The 11,379-nt window shown below is 36.4% G+C and overlaps 1 protein-coding gene across 1 annotated transcript in view; it reads left to right on the forward strand.

Annotated features, from left to right (window-relative positions):
* LOC117319026 overlaps nt 1–3,192 on the forward strand; it is a 14,037-nt gene extending 10,845 nt beyond the window's left edge. Inside the window, exons 13-19 of the mRNA XM_033873936.1 lie at nt 83–239; nt 503–556; nt 767–814; nt 1,125–1,172; nt 1,979–2,269; nt 2,862–2,980; nt 3,187–3,192. Coding sequence (XP_033729827.1) covers nt 83–239; nt 503–556; nt 767–814; nt 1,125–1,172; nt 1,979–2,269; nt 2,862–2,980; nt 3,187–3,192 — 723 coding nt within the window. The remainder of the gene's footprint in view (nt 1–82; nt 240–502; nt 557–766; nt 815–1,124; nt 1,173–1,978; nt 2,270–2,861; nt 2,981–3,186) is intronic.
* Nucleotides 3,193–11,379: the final 8,187 nt, after the last annotated feature.

Genomic DNA, 11,379 nt, shown 5'->3' on the forward strand with positions numbered 1-11,379 from the left:
TCGGGGGAAAACTTGTCTAGTGAAACAGCTTTTCGGAGAAAATATAGATTTGCATAACCATCACTCGACCAATGTTGCGGAGCTTCATCTTCGAAGACTTTTGCTGGACATGTTGACACTGGAGAGAATATCGGGTACCGCAGCGAAGGACATTGTGCTTGAACGACTCCGTATGATTATCAGTAAAATCGAAGACGGTAATGGAAAGATTGAACAAGAACCCAAATTTGCAAATGAAAGTAAGAACTGTTATTCATAGTAAATGATAAATTGATGAGAGCTATTAAAGCACAAGTAGTGTGTAGTATCACTTGAAACTAAATGCCATATATGGGTATTTATTTGATAACAATTAGTTTATTTTTTCAACGAATAATAATCTGTTGTTCATTCTTACCTTATTGATTTATTATCGGGAAATCCCATATGCTAAATCATTACTTTCTAAACATTTTAAAATAATCTTTTTCTTCGTCTTTCCTATGTCATTATTTCATTGCAGGTGATGAAACAGAAGTCACGACATTGCCTGCTCATAGTGATGGAAATCTTCAAAGTAAGTTAATTTTTCAAGCACTGTAAACGGATAACCTAAACCAAATACTCTAAAACAATTAAATAACTGCATGATACAATGCACAATTATAAAGTTTTTTAACTTAGCATTCACCATCAACATTGAATAAGAATTGCCACGATAGCTGAAAGAACGATTCACGTTAGAATATTTTAATGAATATACATTTGACATTTGTATTATTTACAGGTATCAATGTTGAGGAATTCAACCAAGACGCAGAAAGTGAATCAACAGGTAAGATTCCTCAAGTTCGATATTAGTTACTTAAACGAGTAATTGGTTTGTGATATTTTTACTCTCATTATTAGTTATTTTCATTGTGTCCAATATTCGGATTGGGTGTTTTTGTGAGCTTATCGCCCAACAGACATTAGTGGCTATAGAATACACAGAGCAATTTAGATGCCCAAAACAGCATGGGATGGTCCATGATATGAACTTCATAAGAAACTTAAGAATCGAACTAATACTTCAGATAAATTGAGAGCGAGTGATAAGATGGTACAAAGTTGCATGTAGAAAAAGCAATATTGACCATTTACAGGTGACATTTTTGAGAAGTTCGCTCAAGGCACAGAAAGTCAAAATACAGGTAAGATTATAATTTTGAAAAATGGATGCTTCCTGAATAAAATGAAATTATACCTATCTAGTAGATATAATTATTTAAAGCGCCCTTGAATGTTATTGTAATAATAAACAGTTATGATCTCTTGATTGGCTTTCGTTTGCTTGAACTATTCTTACTTATTACATCGCTATTTCTGTGACGATTCTCGGTGAAGGCATGTGGTTGTATAATGTATGCAATCTTAATAAAATGTACAGGCCAAACGAGAGCTGGCCGATAAGTTGTTACTCTTTATATTCTTCCTAAAAGGTTTTACTTAATACTCGCTAGATATATCGACATGTACCTTAAATAATTAACCCATTGATAATTATACACTTAAATAATTCATTATGATGTACTTAAATATCAAACCGATTGATAAACATGTACCTTAAATATTTCACCAATTAATAGATATGTGCATTAAATACACAACCAATTGATATATATTTGCCTTGAATATGAAACCAGTTAATATATGTATCTTGAATACCAAACTAATTAATAGATATGGACCTTAAATACCGATATGTATGTTGATACTTAAACAATTGGGTATCAGTCTGATGTAGAATCTAAGAACTAGTTACAGAAATTCTGCGGAATAATCACTTGTAATATCTTCTCCTAATGCTCATACACTTCAACTGGTATATCACTTTGATTAAAAGTATGGTTAGGGTTTAAAACTCATCACTTATTTCCATTAATATAGTCAAGAAGAAGCTTTTGGTGTAGTTATTTTCCGATTTGGTTACTTAATTTCAATCATTATTTACTTTCAGACGCCGATGACTCACATGCTACATTGTTTTTGGAACATGAAGTAGAAATCCCCCAGGCAACGACCGAAGTACAGCCTGAAATTCTTACACCAAAACAGAAAGAAGTCATGAATTTGGTGCTGCATCAGGAGGCCAATGACCAGTACAAGTCAAAGGCGTTCGTCACAATGTATGACTTCGGGGGAGAAGACATCTTCTATAATACGCATCACTCCCTTATGACAAGTGACAGCATCTTTCTACTGGTGTTCAACGCTGCGATGTGTCTCAATGAAAAAGAGGAAGGTTTAGGTGTGTTACGTCTATGTTAAGACTAGAAAAGGTTAAGAGATAGGGATAGTGGACATATGAATTTGTCGAATGAGGGTATAAAAAAAAAAACACAAAAATTGTATTTTCAAAAGAAATATGATTTTACAATTTTTTTTCCAAATAACTGGTACAAAAATGCTGATGCTAAAGGCACAATGCATTAATTCGAGGCATCGACATTAAGAAACAATATATTTAGTAGAAAAATCATAAATAAATTAAAATACGCCACTTCAGGGTGACAAATATATCAGCCTCTGTAGAGTCGGTATCATTTCTTCCCCGTGTCCAACTTTGGACGAAATTGAAGAGGCCTTCTTTATCTGCAGTCTTCATTGCAACACTTATGAACTTGATTTTATCCTTTCTTTTCTAATAGCACTTTGATGTGGTGGTTTTTTTTTCTTATTTGCAGATGTCCTCAAAATATTCTTGGTTGTTGCCCTGATATTAGATTCACACACCTAAATCATGAATAATTAGACTTCTTACAATAATTGTTGCTTTAACACGATAGGATATCGAACTTCGAAGTGTAGACATTTCTGAGATATTGAATCTTTGTTTACAGGAAGTATAGTGAAGTGGTTACAGTCGGTAGCGACATACGCAGTGGATGTCGAGGACAGCAGAAAGGGAATACCGCCTGTGTTGTTGATCGGTTCCCATATGGATCTTGTAGACGGACCGGTTAGTTTAAAATTATACTCTTAAAAATTACCATTTGATTATTTAATTCAATTATGTTATTTTAGCACATATGTTATAAGAACAAATAAATCAAGAACAGAAGCCGATTTTCAATAGTATAGGTATTAATTTTGGCGCACTCAAAGTTTCGCCCAATTTTTTGACAAATTTGTGCAAGAATAAGCTCATTTTCATATTTTGTATAGGAATAGGAATAATATTACCGCTAAAATATGCACGTTTATAGTATATTGATCGTTTAATATGGATTTAAAAAGCAATTTCTGTTGACAGGAGAAACAAAAAAGAGAGAAATTAGAAATCATCTTAGACAAACTGAAATCCGTCCCTGGCCTAAAGGAAGTAATAGAAAGGCATATCAAAGGACTTTTTCCTATCTCACACTTAAACGACAGCAGCAGAAATAAAGATGTCTTCCTGAAAATGTGGAAATCAATAGCAGATATTGCGCCACTACAATCACAATGGAAGAAACGAATTCCAGGCAAATGGATTGCCCTCGAATTCGAGTTACTACAAAAGAAGGAGTTGGGAGTGAAAGTCATGACCATTGAAGAGTTGATGGAGTTGAACAAAGAGTTGGCGCTGCCACTAGATGGCGTTGGAAGCTTGAAGCTATTTTTGAGGTAATTAATTTTCCTTTACAAAAAGCTGTCCCACATTTAATATTTTCAGGGGGAGGGGGGGCTGTAATTTTGCAAATGTATAAAGACAATTTGCAAATGAAGCACGAGTGACCCTGTCTGGTGCCAAAAGTACAAAAAAAATCACTCTTAAAAGTGAAAAGTGATCAAGAATCCTCAAAGCAAACGATAAATGATATCGAACCTAGGACCTTACTTATTCAACCTAACGACTTAAAGAGAACTTCTCTCTAGCCGAGCTTTATATCATCCGCAACGACGGGGATGACTGGGAAGGCGATGACTGTTGTGTGCTGCAATCAACGTGATTGCTGTCTGTCACGCCGGCGGCCCGTCCGTCGACACAGTTTGCTCCGCCTATCCTCCTATTGTCATATTTTACCGGCGTTATGGCGCTGGACATATCTCGTCCGCACAACTCCTCCAAAAAAAAGTTGATTACATTTAATAAATCTTCACATGCATGTCAGGTATATTTGAAGCTGTGCGTGCATGACTTGTTCAGAAAATTGGTTGTCATGGTAACCATGTCACTGTAAACAGGTTTTGTGTAAAGGCCAATAGTTCAACATTTCTTGGATAAATTTTATTCAAACTTTGTCAAGTAGCGTGACTTATAAATGACTTTGATTTGAGATAGTAGGTGTTTCCAGAAAAGTTACTTGTTTTATAAACCTGAAAATTGGCACATATAGGTTTAGAGAGAAGGCGGATACAACAGTACTACATGATACTACATTTACTCTACACAGTTAATGTCATATCGTTCACATGGTTGCAAGTGAAGGGTAGTGGGTGAATTAGTCAGCCATTCACTAAAGTTCTAGTTTTTACAAGGGGTGTATAATAACACTGAATAGCTTGTCCTCAGGTGTCCACAGGTAACAGCTAGAGTAAATCTTAAATATAATTCCCTAGTCCTTACATAGATGCATTACCAATTTTATGCAAGTCAATGCCTCCGCTTTCGATCGAACCATGGACATTTGGCTGACCAGTATAACGAGCACTTTAGCAAAGCGTTATATTCCTGTTGATGTAATAAAGCTTTCTTTTAAATGATTTAATTACGAGAATGTTTTACAATCCGATTAGAACCGACCGTGTAATTTTTTTCAAAAATGTCATTACAACATGTCATTATGTTCGTTCGGTCTCCTCGTATATTTCTATATACAGTGCACTCTTGTCTAAACCGGACACCTTTGGGACCAGAAAATAAGGCCGGTTTGTAGAGTTCCGGATTGTAGAGATTCTACCTGATATCGTCGTTGAATGCAAAAAATAATAATAATAATAAAAGATATATTACAAAGAAGATGTCATTGTGTATTATTCATGCATATTTAAACTTTGAATTGAATAACATAATTTAATTCAACACTGGCAATATGACACTATGTGTACGTTACATCGGTTGAAAACAATCACTGATTGTTGCTTGTTTTAAGAGGCCTTTCACCGAGTCCGAACAATCAACCGATCTGACACTTTCTACAAGTGCAGATTCCCAAATCTGAGGAATTAGCCTCAATTTCTAATTGGTCCTTAATGTCGGCGGCTGTCGTGAGATCCATGTTTGTTGATAATAGAAACGGAGTAATACAAAAGGTATGTCGTTACCATCATCTCCGACTTCCTCATCCGGGTACGTTCGTGTAGTGAGGTCCGCGAAGGGGAAGCCAGGCAACATTTCTTAATTACGATACATTTACAAACACGTAACATTATGGGTATTAATCGACAAAATGTATTCTTTATTGTACCTAACAACTGTTTAGGTGATTATCCAGCCGTAGCCACCAGTGGACAATGGCGTTTAATGGTCAATTAATAATATACCTGTGCGGCAATTACAACTGTATAAACACTCGTCGGGAGCCCCTGAAGCTACCAGGGAAACATCAATGGGACCGACGCCGGTTTATACAGAGTAGATTTACTAGTATATCGAAGGAATGGGGCCGGGATATATGGCCGGATTACAGAAAAGACAGAGTCCGGATTATGCAGAGTTTATTTACTATAAATAAAGAAGGGAATTTTCGGGACCAAATTATTTGGCCGGTTTTTGGCAAATATCCAGATTGGACAGAGTCCGGTTTGGACAGAGTGCACTGTATTTTATGTTCGTTGGGTCTTACCTGTTATGAGATATTATCGTCGAGCTTAAAGTATTTTCGCCTTTTTTGTTTTATCAATACAGGTATCTCCATCTGACTGGGTTCATGCTCTGTTTTGATCTGGAAAGTGAAAATCCCATCATTGTTTTGGACCCTCAGTGGGTGATTGACGCCTTCAAATGCTTGATACCTGCTATTAAGTTTGTTTGTGGACTAACCTATGAGGAAAGAACACTTTGGAAACAGTTTGAAGAGACCGGACGGCTGCCGGTTGAGGTCTTAAAAATGCTGTGGGGAAAACACCCTGAAAGCAAATTCCTGGATCAAATGCATGTTCTAGTAGCTGTCATGGAGAGATTGGGACTTCTGGTGAAGCCGCTGCCGAATGACAAAGATGAAAAAGTGAACTACTACGTTGTCCCAAGCATGTTGAAGACAGCTGGAGATACGGAGACAGAGATGATGACACAGATTTTGTTTCGAATCCACAACAGCAAAATCGTGCACATTGTGTGTTCAATTTCAAAAACGGTTCATTCCACGCGCCATCTGGGATAAATTCATCGCAGCCTGTATCCACAGATTCCAGCCTTTTGAGGTCCCTGGCAAGCCACGTTTTAGTAACTGTCACAGAGGTTTTGTCGCCTTAGCCATTGATCCATTCTGGAATATATTGATACACTGTAGTGGCAATGTGATGAAGCTCACTCTTTTCAAAATGAAGGGGGATTGCACGGTTGTCCCGGGAACAGGCCATGCTATCCGGGTCGTGTTAGCTGAGGTCCTCCAACAGATACTGACCATGAACCAGCAAGGCCATCTGGAGTTCGACTACTACCTACACTGTCACCCGATAGTGAGGCCACGGGACGAGGCAGTAGAGGCGAAACTACTTCTTCAGACTTCACCACTGATATGTGTACAAATAGATGCCGGTGTCCAGAAAACGGAACCCATACACAGACAACACTATGATGTCTGGTTTCAGTCCCTTGAAGAGGTATGTTTAAGAACATAATGTCTCCTGTAAATTGTTTTTGTCATTATTCAGCAGATAATTACAGCAAAAATCCTATTTAATTACATTATTGAACTACTTTTACTACCTTCACTGTCACCCGATAGTGAGGCCAAGTGATGAGGCAGTGGAGGCGAAACGGCCTGAATCGATACACGGGCAACACTATGATTTCTGGTTTCTTCCCGTTGTAGAGGTATGTTTTAAAAACTTGATATTTCATGTATCTCGTTCATATCTTAATCAAACAGAGATGCATAATAAATCCTACTTCATGATTTTAACTCTGATGATGATATTTAATAAATACTACATTTTACTTACTGTCGTTTTATTAAACGTAGTGTTGAAATTGAACTTCAAGTTTTATTTTTTCACGTGTTTTCATAATCCTGTACAAGGTGTAGCTGGTGAGTTCGATGTTGTTTTATTGGGGTTTTTTATGACATATAAATACAATAAACGCGCAAAATAGCCACGAGGTGTTCAAATTTTCATAATGAAATACACTTTGGTGATTTCTTTGGAAACAAATAGGGTTTGTTTGAATAATATACGTACGTCATTTGATCTTAAATAGGTGTGGATTTACACAGACGTCCGACCTACAGAGAGCTTGGCCGTATCGCGAAGTACATCTACGAAGCTCATCATATGTTCTTCATAGAACTTGGACTTCGGGATGACGAAATCGGTCAGATCCGACAAACATGTGGTCATCTGTCCTTCCGGACACAGGTGACCGAGATCTTCGTCTTTTGGATAGATCCGCGACTGGATGTTACTTTACAGGAGATTGTCATGGAAATGCATTCGCACGGATTGAATACTGCTGATATGACAACTGAACTTGATCACATCAAAGACGATACTCCACTACCAGGTAATCAACATAGTAATTGAGGGGGCGGGCGCTTGTATAACCTTTTAAAATTGTATATATAAAGCACAAACCGATTTTTTCTGCAACACAATGTTCCCGTATGTTTCTCAGGTTTTAAGCTAGCATACTGATATAATAATCTTAACTAAATATAAAATCTCTGTGTTATCTGATCTCAACTGCTGTAAACGAGAGGCATTTATGAAAAATAGCAGAACAAAAGGAAGTTGAAACCATCGCAACATTTTTGAATACAGCGTATTTCAACTTATTTCTCGAACTTGGATTGAAGCCACATACAATCGAATGGTCGGAAACGAAACACAAACTTCCAAATGTGTATAGCTTGCTCATAGAAATCCGGAGACAAAGCGACACTTTACAGCGTATTGGTGGCAATGAACGAGTGCAATATGGATGTACATGCTCTGACACAGGAACTATTTAAAGATTTTTTGACTGAATTACCTTACGAAGAAAACACGTACTTGTGATAGCTATGCACTACAAACAAAGGGGTAATAAACATCCTGATGCAGATTTAAGGGAGACGTATATCCTGTTTACTGTCCATCTGTGATTGTGTTTCAAAGTGATGATTATATACACTGGTAACATTTTAAACAATCGTGGCTGATTTCTGACACCTATCATTGTGGAAGTTCTTGGATGCACAAACTCGACAAGCGAAATAGTCAAAATTACTTATCAAAATGAACACTGAAAAAACGTGAACATCTAAACGTATTCAGAATAATGAATTCTACACCATGGATAATGTCCTATTCGTTTGTCTAAAATATTAATGGGTTAAAAGTAACACATGGCTGTTTGCTGAGGTAAAAAATCGTATGCCTAAGGTTTCTAGTGACTCCTAGACGGTTTTAGTTTCTCAATTTACAAAAAAAAATGCAAGTGTTTAAATCCTACCCACAAGCTATCTGTCAATAATTGTTAGGATAGGCCGGTTCACTTACCAGCTGATAGACTTCACAACACAGAAATATATACAAACAAATATTTATTATATACAAAATTATAAGAAATAAGCTACCTACATGTACAACATATACAATGCTAACACACCCACTCACTGGACTCGATACCACATCACACATGAATTTACATAACCAACATAACTAAAGAATTATATATATATATATATATAGTTCTCCTTATATAACTATACCGCGTACCCGTGTTATGACAGTCTCTTCCTCAAGTCGCGAACACAACGTTTCAATGTTATATCCAGTCTGCTTCCAATGATTTTAGTGTATGTACAGAACTGTAAAGGTAGGTTGTCCTGACTCCTACACGTCTCATCACTATCATCACTAGGTATAACTAAGGACTTCCAGGCTCCCTAAGATCACTTTTACATGTTTGGTTGGCACACAGCTCTCTAAGCACACAGCTCTTGAGCACACAGCTCCCAAAGCACACAGCTCTCTAAGCACACAGCTCCCAAAGCGCACAGCTTCTAACCAACACCTCCTGGACCATAGCACACAACAAATGTCTATACTGCATTTATGCAATTCCCATACTACCTTCTACTTGTATGGCACCATAGACTTGCCTTCATTGTTGGCTTTTTGAGGACACACACTCCTAATAAACTATTTGGAGCAGCCAGCTCCCTGCATTACATGCGCATAATGTATCTTGACCGTAGAGTGACTTGACTGGTCCCTGTCTCCGGTTGAAATGGCCGCACAAACACAAAATCTTGTTCAAAATTAAGTCTCCAAATAAATGCTAAAAATTGCATAACGAATTAATCCCAAATACTCTATCCATTTTCTCACGTGTTTTTCGTGGGTGCAGCCATTTTGATAAAAGTAAACAGTTCGAGGAGTTCCGATGTTTACTCGCGTCCACACTAGCACTCGGAACTCCTCTGATGTATTCCAAATGTCTACACTACACCTGGGCTGTTGTACTGCAGTAGTGCGGTTTTATCACGCTTTAATTATGTTATGACACGTGCACAAACGATACGAAGACACGGAAAATATTTAGATGGAAACTATGGATATTATACTGTAACAGTTGTAAAGTTATTCTTGCTGCATATCCCACTGGAAAGACTTTGGTAGGAATTTACTCATATTTACTTTGTTTATAATTGTATTAGATGCATGTTTTGTCGAGGCCCAAACATTTTGTATTGTCAATATTTTCTTTTCTTTCTTTTATTGTAAAATAAAATATCTATGTATATATAGAATTACCTCTTCAAATTCCATATCCAAGTTCTGAAATTGCGTACAACGTAAACAAAAACCCGTCAGCGTGTGTATTGAGAAGGTATGCTATATATAATGGAGAAATGTGTCGCTTTGCACGTGTATCGATATACTGATACTTGTCTCAATGAACGCACGCGCTTTTATAGCGGTTCGTATCCATGCGTAACAAAAAAGAAAAATGTCTGCCCGTTCTTAGATACGACACTACCATAACTGGGGAATGTCTCGGAAACGATTTTTGGTATTATTTTTTTTAATCTCAATTGGATGCTTTTTAACTTGCGCTGTCAGCTTAAGTTAAGTTTTTTTTGTATACTGCTCAGTGTAATTCGTTGAGCTATGCTAAATACTGATAATAATAGTTTAAAAAAAAATAATCTAGTCCGTTTCTTTAATCGTATGTTAGTTGATATTTTTATCAATTTACGATGGGTACATATAAACAGCGGTGCATAAATGTATTGAGATCTTGCTCCTGAATACGTCATCATAACATATCATCATTTTATTTTCTTGCGGGTTTTAGCTCAAAACAACTTTCATTGTTTCCTTCCATTAAGTCCGTATACTCCTATACTACTTTAACATACAATTTCTAATAATTGATTGCTACCGAAATGTCTACATGATTTATTCTAAAACAATTTCGTAACAAAAAATCACTTTTTTCTATTCAAGTGATTGTGTTTAAACTAATTATACACCATTAAGGTTATGCTTTATCAGCATATAGATATGCCAATTCTTATTTCTTTGCTAAATAAGTATGTATGTATATAAGGTAAATGTCATTTAATTAACAAAATAAGTGTGCGTGGAAATTATGTTTTCTTTGATAGTTCTAACTAATATGAAATGTGATATTAACTGATGTTTATTGTGCATGAATATTAAGCTTTTAGGTAGTAATGTGGTTTACAATGGGGCCAGAAGGAAATTTAGCCTTTGCCCTTATCTAAACAGGTATTTAACTCTCTGACAATAAAGATTATCATTATTATTTGTCCACTTACTGAAAATCAATACAAGTGTCAAAGATATTACAAAAACTAAGACACTACTTTTCGCTATCTGTTGGGACAGACAACTCTTCAACGATATCACGTGATTTTGTAAAATGATATATTTTCACACCAGGAAGTTTATATCAATCGACATTATGGCTAGTTACATACTTGCGTATATTTCCCTAGAGGTAAGTAGACAAGATACATCCCTTGTACTTTGGCATTATTGTTGAAAATTTTGACGATTGGTTATTTTGGTAATATTTCTTTTGAATTGTTAAACGTCAGTAGACACCTGTCAAAGGTCGGGCTAGGTTTTTCGTCTCTAAATAGAGGCCTTATACTACAGGTAGATTTTGTATGCACTCGAAAGGATATATATTGCTTCCCCGCACGCCACTTTTACCTGTATTCAATTCTGACGAATGCGGCATAGAAGAGACACACA

Source organism: Pecten maximus, unplaced genomic scaffold (assembly GCF_902652985.1).
Source record: "Pecten maximus unplaced genomic scaffold, xPecMax1.1, whole genome shotgun sequence".
Lineage (NCBI taxonomy): Eukaryota > Metazoa > Mollusca > Bivalvia > Pectinida > Pectinidae > Pecten > Pecten maximus.